The sequence below is a fragment of the Perna viridis genome, chromosome 7 (assembly GCF_037379345.1).
Source record: "Perna viridis isolate PV_CMFRI_1.1 ecotype Kerala chromosome 7, ASM3737934v1, whole genome shotgun sequence".
NCBI classification, from domain to species: Eukaryota; Metazoa; Mollusca; class Bivalvia; order Mytilida; family Mytilidae; genus Perna; species Perna viridis.
In genome coordinates, this window is record NC_142451.1 from 38,492,248 (window position 1) to 38,512,926 (window position 20,679).

Consider the following 20,679-nt stretch of genomic DNA (forward strand, 5'->3'; position numbering starts at 1 on the left):
ACGCCACAGCTACATGTGAAGTGGGATTATATTAATGTCTTACACCACTGCTACATGGGAAGTGTTTGTATTAGTGTCTTACACCACTGCTACATGAAAAGTGGAGTTATAGTATTGTCTAACGCCACAGCTACATGTGAAGTGGGATTATATTAATGTCTTACACCACTGCTACATTGGAAGTTTGGTAATATTAATGTATTATACTACTGTTACATGATAACTTCGGTAATATCGATTTCTTGGTATGGCGCTGTTTTCGTTGTCCGGACGAGTGTATGGCTCTCTGTGAACTATACCAGAAGGTACTGCCGGTATATCTAGCACAAAAGGAGGACGTATTGTTTTGGGGTCGTGACTTGAACCGAATAGGAACAAGGGGGCAAAAAGAAGCATTTTTCTAATGTCAAGGCAATAACTTACAGATAAATGTTGATGGACCTCAGTGAAATTTTCCAACAATTTCTTATACTACAAAATGAAGACTGAAAGTTGTGATATGAACTGTCCAGAAATTGTGTGCTATATCCAAAAGAATAGCCAAGGACGTTAAAAATTCACTTTGTAGTAGTAACTTACGCGTTTGCAATACAAATGCATATAAGGTAGTAGTATCGACTTGATTAATTGAAATTTTATTATCAATCAATTCATAAATAACTATAAACGAAGGCAGTCATTCCAAATTATACATCCGAAAGTAAAAGTTAGTATAAACGTATATCTATTAACTTCATCATACTTTGACATACTGCGCCGAATGTGTTATAGTTCTTATCCAACTATCAAATCTGTTCCCCAGGTAAGTTCGATTCTGAAAAGAACAAAAAAATCGTGGATCAGATACTTGTTACTTCTTTGAGGTGAGGGAATAGTATATGTTATATTTGACGAATCTCTATTTTAGAAGCTTCTAAAATCGAATTGTGGAGGTCAAGATATAATTGAAGGCTTCCTTTATGGTAATTTTATATAGACTAATACCACTATCAATACACATTGATGTTCCTTTTTGGGTAGTTTAAATAGCTCTCCTTGGGACAAAATGTGCCCTATATGCAAGGGCGGATCCAGGATTTTAGATTGGAGAGGAGGGCGCACAGTTAAAATTTTTTAAGATTAAATTTTTTAAATATTCTAGAGTGGGCGCAATGCAGATATCTTTTGTGGTAAAATTAGCGAGAAATTAAAGTTTCAACCTAAAACCACCTAAATCAATCCGGGACAACCCATGCTTTGCAAATTTTAGGGGTGGGAGGGGGGCGCACGCCCGCTACGCCCCACCTGAATCCGCCTCTGCAATGATAAAATGTGTTCTACTTTATGACCACATTCTTTCTTTGAATAACTGTCAATAATGAGAAAACCTTAGCCTGTGGCTTATTACTGTTCGGAATACCACACTGGTGAGTGGGACACATGGGTATAATGTTGGACAGAGTTATACCTTTTGCAAAATATCAAATAACTGAGTAGCCGACCTAGATCTGTTATGAAATTGGTATCACTTTAAGTTCAAATTGCTAAATTTCTTAAGAGGTCCGTGCATCATTTATTCTGGGAAAGTAAGTTTATATTCATTCAACCAAAGTAATTTATCCACACCAAATAATGACAGTAGAGTGCACATTCCAGTATTTGTTATATCATTAAAAATTATACCTGAATACTCAATTATTAAAGTTGTCATTGTGTTCGGTTGATTTGACCAATTTGGAACGTACGCAAAAAATGTCCTACACCAAGATACAAAGTAGTCCCTTAAGCATGCCAATATAAAAAGTTAACAATATTTTTAAATGCATGAACTTTCTTCAAAAAGGGAATTTTATTCTGATAATTTCGAGTCCAGAGTATGCTGTCTCAAACTTAAATAAACTAATTTGGTGGAACTATAAATCGAGATGGTCTAAATGAAGAATTTTTAGGATTCTCCAGGCTATTCTTAGGGTAGATGAGTTCCGAGTATCAGTGCTGCACTGCAAGGCAGTAAACCCTTGTGAAATTTTGAGTGACATAGCAGTTTATGTGTATGTTTCAGATGATATATGGTTTTGGTTAGTTTAAACTTAAGGTAAACTACTGAGGATCCCCTGAAAATGAGCAAATTAACATAGAGAGTAATGGGAATCTGAATTAGTGGTTTGTAGCCATAAGTATTTTTGTAAGGAACTAAGAATAAGTTGAGGTATATGTAAATGATAAACCGTTTAAACCCATTTGTGAAAGTATCGACAACCGTACGAGCGTTCACAGAGCGGAGCTGCAAGTTTTTGACAAAAGAAGTCATCCCATTGAAAATCTTGATCTTTTTCCATTCCAAGGCAATGTTGGTTCATTCCGCCATTGTTTGGTTCATTCGGAGCCCATCTAGTGTATGTGATCTTTTGGAATGTTTTAGCCCATAACCATTCGCTTTCATTTAACATGTCTGTACCCCCTAGCCAAACCTCTCTTGTTGGTATAGATGCTGCAAAGTATAATAATATTATAGTATAAAGATGTTTTTTTTCTGGATCCGATTTGAGAGTTAAAAGAAAATTATCGCTTTTACCAAACAATATTTGATAATTTATGCCACGTGGAGTGGAGAGAGAAAAATTGTCGAATATCATATTAAATAACCATATGTCTTTTGGGTTTTGAATGATAAGAACGTTACCAATTGATATGGAGCATGCCCATGGTGTATAAATCTCCGCGTTGGGTTTCTAGTATGGCAAGCCCTGACCCGAATGTCTTTTTGTGGATCCGAATTAGGAGTTAAAAAACATTTTTTGCAAACAATATTTGATAACCTTATGCCACGTGGAGTGGAGAGAGAAAAATTGTCAAATATCATAATGATTAACCATATATCTTTTGGGTTTTGAAAGATAAGAAAGTTACCAATTAATTTACGGAGCATGCCTTTGATGTATAAATCTTCGCGTTGCGTTTCTAGCATGGCAAGCCCTGATCCGAATGTCTCACAGAGTTGCTGAAAAAGGCAAGTTAATATAGACGTTTCATGTTTACCAACTTGTATTAACTTGATGCTAGCTAGAAATTTCTCTATGTCTAAAGAATGGTGATTATAATACGTTCCCTACCTCCCCGCCTTCTCAAGGCTGAAGACGTCACAAGTGTTCGCACTTTCGTTTAGCCCGTAAGTTTCACGTCAGCTTTCATACTTCTATTTTTAAATGCTTCAAACGATGTAATTTTGCTATTTGTACTTTAACGAGAATGGATGTATGTGCATTTATGATGAGTTTATAGATTATTTTGAGATTCACTTTGAGGGGTGAATGCTTACCAATAGAAAGTAATGTTTTTAATTTCCGTTTTAGTAGCTTTTGGTGTGAATATATTATATAGTTCGCCAATATCCACATTTTTTTTTCACAATGACATCTGGGTACTTAATGCAATTTAATAAAATTATTCGCTAAAGCACATGAAACATCCCTTTTTCAGTATTAAAATTACAGACTTCTAACTTGAAAATTATGGGGGGGGGGTAGAATAAAAAAAAAATGAATGTAAAGTAAATTGGTTCAAACCATGGTGTAAATTGTACAATTTTTTTTTCTAGATTCAATACATTTAGACACACGAACAGACAGCGGTATCCAAGTCCGTAATGCGTCTGTCACTGACGTAGAAAACCAAGCTCCATGGTGAGTTTCGATCGGAGCTTAGAAGAAAACAATTTTTTTTTGTTATCGATACATCTTCGGTTACAATGCCAACTTTACCATTGCTTCAGCCCAGGTACAAGTTACATTCAGGAGGACATAACACGACTCCTCATGATGGAAAAATCCAGGAGGGCATGATGATCCCAATACTGAATATATATCAAAATGTTTAATTTATTTTTAAAGCTTTTTCATTCATTTTTTTTTTATTAAGTATATATGAGTAACAATCATTTCTGATCATTGTCAGTGAATAACGCATAATTTTGCTATACACTGGACCAACATCAACATATGTCGAGTTGTCCGGTTGTCCTGTTTTTCGTTTCGTTTGTTTGTTTGTTTGTTAACATTGTTTTTTTCTGTTCTGTTCTGTTTTTTTTTGTTGTGTCATGTTAATAGGCAGAATTTTCACATTTTCATCTCTAGTACGTTTTCCAGCTTCGCTTGAAAAATTAATTGAAATCCTGTTTAAACCCAACATTTTTTTAAGTCCACAAAGTGTTCTGTTTATACAGGTTTTGTGTTAAAAAACTCGCATTAGTATATATATAAATTTTGCAACACAAGTTTTAAGTACTCATGCCCAGACAAACCGCTCCAGAATCCAACTTTAGACCCTGCTGAGATAATAGATACATTAATGACCACATCTCTACTATCGCGTTACCAAAGATATTAATTAGTGCCTGTAGGGGGCAGATCAAAATTTTTTGGGGGTATTTCTTGGCATTTCTCCGTCTAAGGTTCAGGCAAAATGTGTATTAAATGTGGCACATGAAGAAAAAAAACGCAGAGATTTTATTACATTAACCAAGTGTTTTTACTCGATAACCTCCAGAAATAACCATTAAAGTGTTTGTAAAATTTGCCTTTTTAAGATATTGAAAGGTGAAATTTATTTGAAATTCACTATGTAAATTGGCGGGAAAATTTCCCCGCACATTTTCCTTAAATAAGCAGTCAATAATATCTATGTCACAGATGCTTCAGTATAAATATAAATTACTTTTCAGTTGTTTCTAGATGTATTGAATTTATTTGAGGAAAAAGGACCAAATTGAAATATATGATGTGCCACCCATTGCCTGATTCCTACACAGAGTGTTACTTAATTATCGCAATAATAAAAACATCGGCAATAATTTCTGAATTTACAATATTTTCGCCCATGTCCTTTCTACTTAAGTACTTTACTAACCACTTACCACAAAGAAAATATGAACAAACTACAACAAATGTCTTCATCTCCATAACATATTATATACTCCAATAAATTCGTGCAGGTATATATGATAAGCGAGTAAATTCCTTTATAGTTCAGAAAAATCCGAATCGTTATGATAACATGGTAAGAGTTAAATGGGGTATGAATGGGAACAGGTAGTAGTGGTGGATATAGGGCGTCCTGGAGTTGCTAACTTTTGTACGATGAACATCCACCTTTTATATAAATATGTTGATCCGCCCCAGGAGGGTGTTCTGATCGAATATAAATTAACTCGCCATCAGGGAGGTTCAGACCATTTTTTAAACATCATTTTATGAGTTATTCAAGTTTTTTTTTACAATTTCATTCTACTAAAACTTCATGATTTGTACAACATATGCAGGAGTAAATACGGGAACTGACGAACGGGGGTGAGGGTGGCTGACTGAACACATATTGGGTGCGCACCATCACGTGTCAGTGATTTTCATTCATTTCAAGTACCTTTTTCCGAAAAAAAAAAAAAAACAGACGGATGCACGCCGGTCTGGATCTGCCTTTGACATACCCACGACTTGTTAGCATTACTTGTACATGTATTTACTTAACTGTTATCGACGTCGGGTTTTCTTTAATCCAAGAGTTATATTTCTTAGAACGCTATAGAACTACCGCTGTCTACAGTTGCAAGTTCCTAAACTACTACAATAACAATAATTGGTACTTCGTTTCCCATACTCCTAATGAATGATGGCAGTGAATCCACAATTATAAGCAGCTTACAAGCCAACCTCTAGCAACGCTGGAGAATAATTCCAAAAAAAAAGCTTTTTTTGTATTATCGAGGTTGTAAATATGGACCTCAAAGTATGTTTGTGAGTTATTATGTCAGTTTATGGACTCCATGATTTCCGTCTTTATGAAAAATAAACAAACACAATTTATTTAATGTTTATTTCAAATCCTTAACCTATAATCTCTTGGCCAACATCGGTATCCATGCTGAAATACATAATAGGAAATACATGTCTTAATTTTTTGTTTAAAAAGATTTTTTACGGAAATCAGATTCAAAAAACTATTGCTGTAAACGCCATCTGAACTTGTTTTAAAATCTGTTCAAACTGCGTTCGATTACAGAAAAATCAAGAAACCCAGTTTAAAGAAAACGGGCAAATATACTATTTAACCGTCACATTCCAGCCATAGGCGACCAAAAACGGTCTGAAAAATTGGTTCTTAATTATATAGTAAATCTCTGGAAATTACTGGAGCTGGTCCACTCTTAGGTTAGTCAGTATCCATTTTTTTTCGAAATGTCTGGATCCGATACTGCTAGTTGCTTACAAATGCTACATGTCAGGAAAGATACAAAATTCTTGTAGCCTGGTTACGAATTTTTTGATGAGCAAACTGGTACATGTATGTATGGAATTTCTGAACTAAGATTATTTATCCGAAATTTAGACTTCGAAAGAATAATCAAGGGAACCAAGGTTATAGCGGTAATGAAAGGAATGTAATCCACGGACGGACAAAGATCAGACATGGAAAACAGACATACTCAACAAAGAACATAAAGTAACTAAAATCATACATACAAAGTAACAAAAGCGAATGAGCAACTCGGACTCCATTAAAAACTGGGAGCATGGACCAGTTGCACCGGTGGGATAAGCGTCCTCTGCTTTTCTAGAAACACCCGCCGAGTTGCTCATAAAAAGTGAAGTCCGGGATAGACGAAGGAGGAAAGGGAAACTATGACACGTTGAACAAATCAGTTTTCATGGCGCAGATGGATACACCATAACGATCCACAAGTTCTTGATGACGACCACAAAACTTCTGTAGTGATTACTTCAATCTTGTAGCTACACAACCTTATTCCAGAAGCCCATTTGTTTGAATTCTGGAGCAATACAAAAAGTCAGCGTAGTTTCGGCGAGCTCTGGCATAACGTATGAGTTGGGATATGAACACTCCATCCGCAGGTGCTGAAGGAATGTTGCCACAGATGAAAGGAAAGTTGACAATTCTGAATGAAAAGTCATCACGTTTTTGGTCAATAGTTTACTTTACCATCGATTTCTAAGTGTAGGTCAAGATATGAGGCTGACTTCACAGTGTCTGTGGTATCCTTTATCTCAAGTTCTTTTGGTTAGATGCCATGTATCAAATCCCCGAAATTAGGATTGTTTAAAGATAATACGTCATCTATATAGCGGAAACTGATATTGAAAGATCTAGATCATACTTACGAACGTTCACAAAAAGGCGTAGCCATTTTAGTACAAAAGAAGTCATCCCATTTAAAGTCTTGATCTCCCTCCATCCCTAGGCAATGCTGGTTCTTTGCTGCGAGGCCATTATTTGGTTCATTCGGAGCCCAGCGGGCATACGCAATTTTCTGGAACGTTTTAGCCCATAGCCATTCCCCCTCATTGAGCATGTCTGTTCCACCTAACCACACTTCTTTTTCGTGTATGGATGCTATATTAATTGAAAGAGAGAGTGAGAGGGGATTACATTCTAATATTGGGAAGTTCTGGATTAAAACTAGATTTTTAACTGGAAACTGCTTTATCTTAACGGATTAAAAAGGTATAAGAGGACAATCATGGGATTAAATTAAAACAGTCTAAACCAAACTCTTTTTGGACTGGGAAATTTGTCCAGTTAAGGCAGGTGTTTTGTTTACAGAGGTTCAAATTCTTTTGAAACTGAATGGACCTAAGATGATGTCTGGTTTATGCTGCTTGTTTACCGGTTTGGTCAGTGTTCGATTTTGACAGTTTATTGTCCATGGCACAGTAAAATGTATTTACATATGAAATAGGGATCAACTAAAAATTCTCAATTCAAGGAACATATGGTATTAATTTTAGATGATATTTTGGAAGGTTCTTTGTTTAAAATAAGTACATACGAAAAAGTAATCAAGATTACACAATAACAGACGGCAAATGATGATCTATACTATTTACCCCTTAATTTTTGTAACATTCCTTTAATAAATATATCTTCGTGTTGTGTTTCTATGACTGCCAAACCAGCACCAAAAACTTCACACAGTTGCTGTCAAAGAGTAGTTAAAAAATCAATTAGATCAAAACTCCGCTTTTAATGCCAGGCGCGGATCCAAGAACGAGTGTGCATAGTCGAGCCTACATCCCATATATTGGGTATTTTTTTATTCCATATTTGTTTTTGTTGTTGTTGCTTCTTTTGCGTGAAGACTTTATTTATCTATTACAAGTTCTCTTCTTCTAAAAATTGTATTGCCTCGCTTCGCTTGGTGTGTAATTCTATTAACGCCTCCTGGCAGGCTGTTGAAGGATTGGTTCCATACTTTATTGTTTTCCCACATAATCTTGTATTTAGTCTGTTCTGGTCGTAAACTACAATTCGACGTTTCTTTAATTATCAGCCGAAAACACAAAATGAGAGACACAAACGGATGAACTGACAAACGAACTTATGAGCATCAATACACACCTGACTGGACCGATTTGAGCTTGCCCTAAGGTGTTATTTTATTTGTATTTTATCAGATGAGGTCGTTGTCTAGTAGCAATATTTCTGCACCCCACTGTGGCAGACCAAGGGAGGGGGCTGGGGTTGTTAAACCCTCCCCAATTGTTCGAAAATTTTGTTTTGTGCAAAATGTTGGGGAAAAAAAGAGCAAATTATAGCCTGTTACACCCTAATCTAGTTGTCTGGATCAGACTTAATTTGATTAATTTCTTGATCCGCTCCTGCCCCTCCCGTTTGACTATCATATCAAAATAATATTTGGTAAAACTTAAATTATAGAACTCTTACCATGGCCTCAGCCCAAGTACTTGATACATTTAATATGACGTAGCATGACTCTTCGTGGTGGAAGAAACCAGAAGGACAAGATCCAAAGACTGCAAGCGAGGCTACAGTTGAACAGCACCAAACCATAATTACACATAAAAAGTTGTGAAATAGGCAAAATGAAATGGCAGTTATGACGTCAGTTTAAAAAATAAGTTATTTGGTACAAGTCTTTAAGAAGCACTCCAGCTAAGAATCATGCAAAATGTGATTCACGGGTGGAAAGCCTAAATATTTTTATTTTTGATATTTTGTTTGAATTGCCACAGTAAACAGATATTAACATTCGGATTCTCATATATCCCGAGTTCTCAGGAGATAAAAATTATATGGAATGCACTGTAGATTTCAAAATTAAGGGAGATAACTCTGTAGATGAAACTCAGATATAACAGATTCTATTGGATTTCCAAAGTTGATTATCTCCTAAGAGCAGACAGATTTGTATGAATAATTACACATTTCATGATATAGACCCATAAAATAACTTAATTACAAAAATAAAAATATGTAGCCATAGAGAGAGCTAATTAAAAATGGGACACAATGAAAGTATGCTTCACTGTAGATGTAAGCTTTGACTGTGACATAACACGTACTTCCCACCACTCACGTTCTGAATAATAATAAAAGCTAAACATGCTTACCGTAAGAGCATATCAAGACTATAGTAAAGAATCGATTGTTACACTCCATTTTGAGAATTGTATATGTATTATATGCTTTTATCTGTAAATACTAACGTATTAAATTCCATTTTAGTTTGGTACATAAACCATTCAACCCTGGTCAATGTTTAACATGTACTATGGTATCAGCACGTGTTCCTCTTCCCAGTCCTCAACATGTAGGATTACCCGATAATCTTGAGTTTTCAATGGAATTTCTCTATTGGGGCCTGAATCATATGACAAATGCAAATCAAGTTTTATCACAAATATTTCCAACTAATTGCAATCGCAATCGCAACTACTCGGCCATTTCCGCTGCAAGTTTTTTAAAGCCTGGGTAATTCCGATTGTTTGCTATCGTTGAAACGCGGGAAAGTTACTATTTCTATTAATTTAAAACACTAAAAAATGACAAGATTAAAATTAAACTAAACCTTAACATTACTATTTAGGAAGTACATGGTCATATTCCCCGAGGGTATTTGTCCGAAATACTCGTATGACATGAAGAAAACCAGAAACATAACATGGCACTTATAGATACTACCAAGGTCAGTTTAATTAAAAACACTTATTATGGGTTTAGTAATAAATGAAAGAGTATAATCTTATATTAAGAGAGTTTTTTGTTTACTTTCGTTTTTCTTTATCGTTCAGATAATTGCTTGGAGTCATTCTGAATCGGCTAAATCTGCGTTGAAATTACAGGTCTTTCAGATTTTAACATTTTATGTATAAAAACTTACTAGTTGTACTTTATTAACTTTGCATTGAAATAACATAAGTAAATAAAGGAAAATACTTTGAAAAGACCCTTTGTGGTAAGTTGATGAGCAAGGTCATCATACACTTCCGTGAGGTAGAACAAAATAAGCATATAATGAGCATGCTGAACGCATGCTCATCGACAATTCCACAGTGAGCACATAATGGCCTATTGCAGAACAAAAATATGCATCCAAAAACTCTTGGTAAACATTTTCTATCGCTTCGCTCGACTTTCGACACATGAGCACCAAATGCAGCTTGTAGTCTCTGGAAGCCTTATAAATAAAATAGTTCGCTTTACTGAAGGGGACGATTATTTTTGACGACCATTGTATTAATTCGTTTTTAATTCTTTTTACAGGAAAAGTTGAAAGGTAACAGAAACAAGACATTAACTTTAACGGCAGTTTTCATATTAACTAGCTGTTGCACATTATTAACTCTTAGCAAGTATAAGTTGAGCTTCGCGATGATACGTAATTCTGTAATCAACGATTTTGACGTGTCCACTACAAATTCTACTATCGATTTCCTTTCTACTACCAAGGGTAAAAACAGATCATTTTACATAAAGTGGTACAAACACCCACCATGGCTTCCGAATAAATTTGATTTTAAAACTTGTGAATTTTTTAACTGCAAATTAGGAGAGAAAGTTAATCACATACCTAGTGACGTTATCATATTCCACCACAGACATTTGAAGACAATATTTCCGAGAAAATCAAAGGGCCAAATTTGGGTCCTATGGGATACAGAGAGTCCTGCTAACGACAAACCCCTCTCAACAGCCTTGGAGGGGCTGCTCGATTGGACAATTACCTATCGAACCGATAGTGAAATCGTAAATCAACGGATGATCATTAGAAACAATTATACGATTCAAAAGAACTATACAGATATTTTTCGAGGAAAAACTAAGTTTGCCGCATGGGCTGTAAGCAACTGCAACACTCAATCAAAAAGAGAGGAATATGTGAAAATGCTTCAAAGTTATATCGACATTGATATTTTTGGAGAATGCTCGAAAAAGAAAAACATCTGTGAAAATATGAGTTCTACAAAGTGTCAGTTGTTGCTTTCACGAGATTACAAGTTCTATCTAGGTTTTGAAAATAGTATTTGTAAAGACTATGTTACGGAGAAACTCCAGCTAAGTTTTCTTATCGGAAATAATATGATTAATGTATATAGAGGCGCTCCGAATGTTGATTCGTTAGTTCCCTCTGGTACTTTCATTAATACAAAACAATATGGCACCCCGAAAGCTTTAGCAGGATATCTAAAACGTTTAGCCTCTAACGAATCTGAATATACTTCGTATCTGAAAGAAAATGATAAGTTTATGTTGTTTGATCAGAAAACTGAGCGTGCATTTTGTGATTTGTGTAAACTTCTTAACTCTGGTAGTGACAGTGTATCACGGAACACTGGCAAACATTTCAATAAGTGGTTTAGGGAGGGCGCATGCTCTCAGCCCTCTGATCTTGAAGTATAGAAAATAATAAAAGTCAATAATAATATTATTTTATATTCATCTTTTTCAGAGGCGGATTCATAGATTTTGAAAAATGGGTGGATGTACCATATGGTTAAAAAAGAGTCCTGGCTATTATTTGCTCATTTCCTTAAATTTTCCAAAAAAAGGGATGGGGTCAACCGTCCGAAGTACTCCTGGATTATCATACCTGTTACCTTATGAAATATGACCGAGTAGAGTTATGCCTCTTTGACCAGCATGTATTAACTTGTAATCATAACAATTAAACATCAATTACAGTCTGAGGCAAACTCGAAAACTCATACATGCACTTACCTTTGCCATGTCCAAGTAGGCCACTCTGCTAAATTTTCTTGTTTTATTGGATTGAGGGTGACATTTACAAATGATCTATGAAAAAAGTAGACAATAGAGTATTCCGATTTAAATATAGCACTAAAGATTCACGAGTGGAATCTTTAGTTAGGTATAAATCGAGTTCCTGCATGGTAATTGCAAGGTTAAACGACTCATTCAATATTGCTCGGGAACCACAGAGCAAACGTCGATCGAACCAGTAGTTGGAAAGAATATTATAAGAAGGGGCAATTTCATGTTTTTTGTCATAGATCATATCAATTTCTTTTATGTGAAGGGACCATTTTTTGTCAGAAGGGGCAAATGGCTGATGTCCCTGCCTTCTCAAGTTCTGGTCAAACAAACAAGCAGAGAAATCGGTGGCGTATCTAGGGCACTGGCACTGCCCTCTTTTTGTAGGAAACATTTGCAAAGTTATGCAAATAACAGTCTGGAACCCACTCCTCTTTTAAAACAAAATCACTGGATTAGACTCCCTTTGTATAATTTCTGGATCTGACCTCCTTTTTTATATAAATTTCTTGTTCCGTTCCTAGCTTGACATTTCAAAGAAGACTAGCTATGAGGGTAGTATTAAAAGTAGCACAAAATAACTCTTAACATGGTATTAGAAGATTGTAAACCTTATGACGGGACATGGGCTATTAAGGTACGCAAGCAAACCCGGTTAGAACCACACCAAAATGTCACGTGGAGCCCGTAGTCCTTCCTCCTATCGGGATAGGGTATTGCATAACATTCATCATGAGTACAAAAATACCAATCAGATTAATATTTCAAATTTCGAAATGCTGTACACGCGTTTCGAGGAGTGACCTCTCATCAGCAAGCATTATAATCAAATACATAGGAAGATCTAAATCCGGCGATGTTTCTAGAAAAGCCGTACCGGTGCACATGGTCTATGCTCCCAGTTTTTAGTGGAATCCGAGTTGTTCATTTACTTTTGTCACTTCGTATGTATTATTTTATTTACTTTATGTTCTTTGTTGTGTTTGTCTGATCTCCATGTCTGGTCTTTGTCCTTGGATTACATTCTTTTGGTTTCCACTAGAAATTTTGGTTTCCTTGGTTACTCCTCCAAAAGTAATTTAGTGCATGCAAGAAGTATACACAAAACCAAAACTATTGTAATAGGAAGCCAAATCCATCACCATGAGGTTCTACCGTTTTTCAATACAAGGAGTGAAGCCTCAGTGTTTTACAGGGATTTTGAAATATGTAACCCTGAAATTTTTTATAAATAATGGATATTATAATTCGGGGTGAGACAAGTCTGACTATAGTTTGGTGACTATCCTCGGGAACCTTTGGTTCACCAGCAGTGGCATCGACACAGTTCAATTTTATCAAAATTGTGAAATTAGATTTTATACATAATTATGATTATTAACATAATGCACCGGGAAAATTGATGAAATGAATTATGAATAATGACATAAGGTAATGGGAAAATTTAATTCGAATTATATTTCTTTATATGTTACTTTTGTTTGTAAAGAACATAACTTCAGAGGATATACAATTACCGCACGTACTCCATAGTGTAAAATGTTTATGGGACGACAAGAAAGGATTTCACACAAACTTTGAACAAAAATGGCAAGATATTAAATAAGAATCTCTATAAACAAATAAACCTTATCTGAATATTGTCAAGTAAATTTGTCAATCTTTTTCTCCAAAATATATTGCTTAACTGAATGTGTATTTCTTCACAAGGACCAGGGAATAATCTTTACATGAACCCCCCTCCCCTCTAATAAATCTGTTGGTGCGTAAGTGCAGTGTGACGGTTACAATTATTTTCTCTAAAATGTGGTCCCGAAGACGTCAATATAATGATTATATTCGTATAATTTCATTGACTAAAATTGTTTTTCTTTAAATGTCAGTCTTGCTAGACCTAATAATCATTTCCAGGTTTCTTAATTGTATAAGACAACCTTTGAATCGGTGAACATTTTGTGTAGTATAAAACTATCTTACATTTGGTAGAAAACTTTGTTAATCAAACCGAGTGTATTTCACTCCTCTTTTAAAACAAAATCACTGGATTAGACTCCCTTTGTATAATTTCTGGATCTGACCTCCCTTTTTTATATAAATTTCTTGTTCCGTTCCTAGCTTGACATCTCGAAGAAGACTAGCTATGAGGGTAGTATTAAAAGTAGCACAATATAACTCTTAACATAGTATTAGAAGATTGTGAACCTTTGAATCGGTGAGCATTTTGTGTAGCATAAAACTAACTTACATTTGGTAGAAAACTTTGTCAATCAAACCGAGTGTATTTTTCTGGTTCCTTGCAAATATTTGTAACTGGACAGGGTAAAAATATTTGGTTGCCGGTGAATTTATTTATTTATTTATTTTTTTTTGGTAGTTCTTGTTCTGTTGGGGGTGTTTCACAATTTTAAGGTATCGATGATTTTATCTGTTGTTTGAAGAGTCGATATTCCAACAAATTTTAATCTCTACATCAAAAATTTAATTTGATAGAACATATATTAATTAGTCAAATCCCAGATAATAACACTATTAAAATGGATCACAGCTGGGTTCCAATATTATAGTATTATTATCTTGGCCGTGGATTTATACATATAGTTATTTCCAAAATGCTCTCAGACTCTAATCAGTATATAAAGGTCTGTACAGGGCTGGGTTCAGAATTTATCAAAAGGGGGCTCTTATCCAGCAATATATAGAATGGGACAAGGTTTTCATTTTATATCCAGATTTTTGTGCAAAAATGGCAAGGTTTTCCTATCAAAGGAGGTTGATCCTGAAGATCCCTTGATCCGCCACTTGTGTTGCATATTGATGTACTAAGACGCATGCACCAACTCTCCAAATCTAAATAGTCCCTCGGAAACGTGCATTATTGTTAATACACTACATCAAGAAGCAATATTTTGCCAACGGACAACTTGACCTGCATGGTTTTGTTTAATCTGTGTTGACCTGCATGGTTTTGTTTAATCTGTGTTATTATTTTTACAAAACCTTGACCGCATGCCCTTGACCTATTCGATGATAAAGACGATATACATTAAGTTGCAAATGAAATATATAGGTTACATTTGTGTTTATAATTTGGAACATATACACACCATATCTGATAACATCTCTTTCACATTTTCATAAATTGCCAACTCTGCGTTTTTCATATTTTAGCTGATGGGACGATTTTAAAGCTGTCTAGACTCGTAATTTTTTTTCTCGTGGCAGGTGCCGTGGTAGCCTATGTATTGTTTCATAATGTCTCAAATATGTCTTGTATTTATTGCATGTTTAAGATGTTTTATTCATTTTTAAGAGTGCAGAACATGATGCATTATTTCATTGTCCCTACATAGTTAGAGGGTAACAATCAACGCCGTTAATCATGCCAGTCGCGGACGATAAAATCTCTAAAATATGACGAAAGGAAATAGTGGTAGATTTGTAATTTCTGAAGCATGTGAACGACTGCCAGCCTCTGACACAATTTTCACTCGAGAAGTAGAACAAATGTTACTCTGCAAATTGTATTTACGATATTTGACGATTTTTCTTCTTTCGTGTAGCAAAAATAAGACGCTTTGTTAAATAGGTTTATCAAAATTACTAATTAATGACCACAGTTTATAACAAAATACAGCATCTTTAGTTTGCAAACCAAGGACCAAGAACCTACAAAAAGCAAGAGGACTACGCGTATATCATTGATAGTCAGAACATTAGTCCAATTATCATGGTTTAACGTCCTATGGCAGATATTGTGATTCGTGCATTTAAGGCCGAAAACAATTGACCAATCGATCATACCCTGCCTTGTAAACTAATCGACAGAATACAGTCCAATTCAAGAAATAGCTGAAGGTAAATTCTTGAAATATACAATATCTTTTAACGCATTAAAAAAGTTGTGTGTTTAAAATAGCGGTAATACAGAAATACACTCAAAAACGCCCTCTGAGATTTCATTCCCCTAAAACCAATTTTTAATGAATTCATGTACAAGAATATAAGAATACTTAGACACACAAAATGGCAATAATTACTCAGGTGACACTGATCAGGACTGTATATACACTCTTTGCATTAATTGTTTGAAAAATAAATCAGAGTACGTCTAAAAATGATAAACGGAAAATCATTTTCTTGGCCTAAAGATTTCGTGGAAACTTACATGTATGAAACATAGTTCCTTTGTGCGTGGGATTACTAAAAGATGTCGAGTTACTAAGACGGCGTGTTATTCATTGAATTATAAATCAAGAAGTTATGTTCTCTGACATTAAAGCGCTTTGTTATTTTACAATTTGTGTGTAACACGCATTGAGGTTCCGTGGGGTTAACTTCTTGGATTTTACCATAGAAGAGAAAAGTAAATGATAACACGTTTCCAACATTAGTGCATGCAAGATAAACAAAAATGTAGTTCGTAATTAAGATAATTTTGTACACAAGCATTTTTGCCTATTCTTAAACAAGATCTGCATGGATGTCGAATAAAAAGGTAAAAAGTCTGTCCGTCTGTGCACACAGCAAATATACATATACTTTTGCCCTTCGTAATTGCACGAAAGTATTTAAATAAGTTTCTTATATGTTATTGTGCTATTACGTTATGATAAAAAGTTTTGATAAACAGGGAGTTAGGACATCATACGACAGGAAACTAGGAGCAGAAAAAAACCTAACAATGGGTAATTGCAAGGTAACCTCATTTACAGTCATTGTAACATAGAAGATAAAACAGTATATATGAAAATTAAAGACATATACGGCTTTAATTAGTTTCTTGTATTAACTTAGTATTGTTTCATGTAAATGTATATAGAAAAATACACAATGCACTTCATCTTCAGCATCTGTACACGTTTCAAGTGTAGGTGACCTGTTTTAATACGGTTCATGTGGGAAAACAAAAAAAATCTACAAGAAGCAATTTAAATATCTTTCTGAAGCTGTCTGATAAAATTTAATGTATCGCATTACCTATTCCACGTTTCAATCTTGAAAGCTTATGTGAAAACTCAGCCTCCTTTGAGGTTAACAACTTAGTGAGCAATCGGCGAATCTGATTGGCTAATACTAGAGCAGTGTTGTAATGAAGTTTAGTAATCTGGTAGTCTACGCGGCAAAGTAGCAGCCAGGCACGGCTACCATTCTCAAACACCGACTGCCTAGGAATCCTGTGTTCCAATTTACCATTGGAGCACGGCTCTTCCTAGAGAGTTAAGGGCCGGGATTCCTGGCTCTAAAACATTCCTATAGTTCTCTGTTAATTCCTTTTTCCGATCTGAATGAGGTAGAATTGAGACTATAGACGGTTTTTACAATGAAGTTTGGAACGGTTCGGTGGAAGAACTGTATAGCGCCATTATTCCTTTTTATAGTGCTAGTAAAATCTCAGGAAGGTAAGAAATGCATGTTAATATCGTTTCAGCTTCCATCTAAGCAATAGGTTTTTTCAAATAAATACCTTTATTAACGCTTAAAATGTTTTCCGCTTACAGATGCCAAATTGCATACTTACATTAACAATCGTGAATGTAAACATTTTGAAATCTATTCATATTTTGTGCTTATCTAATGTTCAATATGTTGTATATACCAAACTTTCAAATACTTTCAAAGACTCATTTGCTGCATTTGCAAAAAAAAAAAACCTTTCAGCCAAATTGCTGTTGTATAAGATGCTATGACATAATTTGAAATTTTATTATTTTCCATCCAAAACTGCATGTCATTTTACGGCAAGGTCTTTCGCTATATTATGACGGCCGTGTTTCATACTGATATTTGACAAAAAAAGTATAATTGTCATGCAAATCTGATTTAAACGTGTAGTAAAGTTACCAATTAGGTTCAGCATGAATATGATTGAAAATCTTCTGTAAAATTGCGGATTTTTTTTATAAATAACCCATAAGTTAGTTTATAATATCCATACCTCTGCTGATGGTAAATTAAAGTCGTATAACGAGACATTGTACAAAGTACAGTTTTTGATGTCATAATATCAATTTCGCTGTTCCCGATCACTGATTTAATTATTTCCGTTTAATTCAGCTAATGTTTCTACCCATTTATCATGTAATCAACCATGCATTATTGATGAGAGTTACCCCTACCGCGCCTCTTATCTAGTTACAAGCTGCCACGTATGCATGCGCGTTGGGGTACTTGAAGGGCGCATTTTCAATGTGAGTTTTCGACTCTCTGTAAGCTTATAAAATAATTGATACAAATTATTTGATCGCGGATTTAATTCATGAACAAAATACGTTTACGCATGTATCTAAACCTTCAACGAATGTCGTTTCTGTAAGATTTACTGAAGTATTTTTACTGATTTAAACCTACTACGATTATTTTGAAATGCATTAATTCAATAAATATTGACTGAATTTAATCACATCAATGATTATACCAGTAAAGGTCGTACATTTAGCAAAGATATTTGTCAATTATCTAGAAGTACTGCTCAACCCTCGTCCCGGATAGGTGTACCGAACGTTCATCTGAAATTAGTATTGGAGTTTCCGGTTGCGAAATTCAAAAACAGTAAAATATAAAATATGAAGTGTTATATCCAGGTGATTATACCAAAACAAGCAGTGCCTTGTCTCTGCGTAGACTGAACCGAAGTTAGAATTTTTTTGTGTGGTTATTTATTTTTGACAATATTTCACCGACTTATAAATAATGCCTCACCAAATTTAGAATATCCGAAGCCGTCCGGGGTGTTCCCGCATCTAAGGGTATGAGTACTAGTGTAATTTAGCTCTTGTCTAAGATGTATCAAATTTAGTCAAAATAAAAGAATTTTCTCCCTCTTTTCAAATGAATTCCAATGCTTTCTATTCGATTTTGATCTCTTCAATTGTTGTACTTAATCTAGTCCGAATTTCCTCTGACCCTGCAACCTCCTTTTTTTATTTGGATATTGATATATCGGGTTGGACAAATTCGGACTATAGTTAATCCTAAACCATCAACCATCATTCAAATTCATAATTTTCATCATTTTTAAATATCATGTATTTGTGACATGATGCGAGTGAAATTTTTTTAAACAAAATTTGTCATGTGCCACCCACTGCCTAGTTTTTGCCTGGACTCTCTCTTAAACCTTTTTGCATATTTCAGAGGATAAGGCCAATTGTTTATATGAGGGTACAACTTACTACCATGGAGACCAATGGAAACCAGAAAATTGCAAATGGTGTGTCTGTGACAATGGAGTAGCAGACTGTAAAGAATTGTTGGATTGTGATGGATTCGGACGTAAGTACTGCAAATACTGGTATAGGTTGGTATAATCCAAAATCAATCTATTTATAAAGAGCTTTTGTTCATCATAAGTCTTAGTGAATTTTTGTAAGAACCATGCAAATTCTGTAAAATGTGATACACCCCAAAAAAGGCTGCACATCTTTATTTTTGTTATGAAGTTGCTCAATACATGTAGGTCTATATGAAATGCAAAATTATTCATTCCAATCTGTCTGCTCTTAGGAGATAATCCACATTGAAAATCCAACAGTTTCTATATTGTATTTTCGTGTTATTTACAGAGTTATATCCCTTAATTTAGAATTCTACGGTGCATTCTATATAATTTTCATCACCTAAGAACAAGGGTTATAAGAAAAGCCACATATTAATTTCTGTTTAGTATAACATTTTAAACAAAATATCAAAATAAAAATATGTAGGTTTTCCAACCATGAATCAAATTTTGTATGATTCTTATCTGGAGTGCTACTTTTCTTATTGTTAAAATATTTTTGACTTATTTATTTATACTAAGATTTTTTACATTGTAGAGATAACGACTGGTCAAGAGGTAAGAATATCTCAAAATAACAATTTCCAATGGAAGATGAAATAAATATTTATTTAAAAAAAAATATGTATAAATACATAAATTGGAAAATGAGATTTACTACATGTCATTGGGCCCATTGTAACTTTTATCATAAAACATTTGAAAAAAACCTTGACCTCAGAATTTCAGATTTACTGTGAAAACTGACTTTCTGTATCAGAAATGAAAGGCCCTAAATAAGAGTAAATGTAAAGAATGGAATGTCCAGAACTTAAATGTAAGTACATATAAATAAAATTTCAATGGTCCTGCATCAGAAATTAATGGTCTTAGGCATTTAACCATCACCTAGACCTTCATAAGTTTTCCTTTTAATCTAGGTTTTATGATCATCTTTTACTTTTCAGAGTAATACGGCCATTCAGGGTCACCAGGCTATTGAAAATGAAGCTGAGGTAAGATCTATTGAAGTAAGCCTTTTAGCCTTTTTGGCTCTTTTTTTCAATGTGGGAGTACAGATGTGTTTCTTTTTAAAGTTGTCTAAAGTAGTAAAGATGTTGATAGGACATTTTAATTCAATAAGGGAGAAATATGAGTTATAGTGCGAGCAATATCAGTTCACTGAGTTGTAGTGAGAGCAATTACATGTATCAGTTCACTGAATTGTAGTGAAAGCAATTTGTAGTGTGAGCAATATCAGTTTATTAAGTTAGTAATGTAAGCATCAGTATAATTTTTTACATTTTCTGTCTAAAAACAACATTTTGTTTTGAAAAAGGTTAATGTTGAAAAATTAAAGA

At 34.5% G+C, this 20,679-nt stretch overlaps 4 protein-coding genes across 4 annotated transcripts in view; 2 read left to right on the plus strand and 2 right to left on the minus strand.

Moving 5' to 3' along the window:
• Positions 1-619: 619 nt before the first annotated feature.
• Positions 620-5,470, minus strand: LOC148612608 (perlucin-like). Its single transcript, XM_088594222.1, has 5 exons — positions 4,892-5,470; positions 3,741-3,832; positions 2,890-2,980; positions 2,245-2,470; positions 620-814 (listed from the first exon to the last, which is right to left on the minus strand). The coding sequence occupies exons 1-5, from the start codon at positions 4,935-4,937 to the stop codon at positions 775-777; spliced, it is 495 nt and encodes a 164-aa protein (XP_088450348.1). The 5' UTR covers positions 4,938-5,470; the 3' UTR covers positions 620-774.
• A 362-nt stretch (positions 5,471-5,832) lies between these two features.
• On the minus strand, positions 5,833-9,559 carry LOC148612609 (perlucin-like). Its single transcript, XM_088594221.1, has 5 exons — positions 9,402-9,559; positions 8,716-8,816; positions 7,878-7,968; positions 7,152-7,383; positions 5,833-5,895 (listed from the first exon to the last, which is right to left on the minus strand). The coding sequence occupies exons 1-5, from the start codon at positions 9,448-9,450 to the stop codon at positions 5,859-5,861; spliced, it is 510 nt and encodes a 169-aa protein (XP_088450347.1). The 5' UTR covers positions 9,451-9,559; the 3' UTR covers positions 5,833-5,858.
• Positions 9,560-9,630: 71 nt separating this feature from the next.
• LOC148612610 (core alpha-(1,3)-fucosyltransferase-like) lies at positions 9,631-11,691 on the plus strand. Its single transcript, XM_088595390.1, has 2 exons — positions 9,631-9,976; positions 10,555-11,691. The coding sequence occupies exons 1-2, from the start codon at positions 9,953-9,955 to the stop codon at positions 11,689-11,691; spliced, it is 1,161 nt and encodes a 386-aa protein (XP_088451516.1). The 5' UTR covers positions 9,631-9,952.
• Positions 11,692-17,181: 5,490 nt separating this feature from the next.
• Positions 17,182-20,679, plus strand: part of LOC148612611 (uncharacterized) — a 33,554-nt gene continuing 30,056 nt past the window's right edge. The window contains exons 1-4 of the mRNA XM_088594223.1: positions 17,182-17,462; positions 19,198-19,335; positions 19,878-19,897; positions 20,287-20,334. Of these exons, the coding sequence (XP_088450349.1) occupies positions 17,384-17,462; positions 19,198-19,335; positions 19,878-19,897; positions 20,287-20,334 (285 nt within the window). The 5' untranslated portion in view covers positions 17,182-17,383. The remainder of the gene's footprint in view (positions 17,463-19,197; positions 19,336-19,877; positions 19,898-20,286; positions 20,335-20,679) is intronic.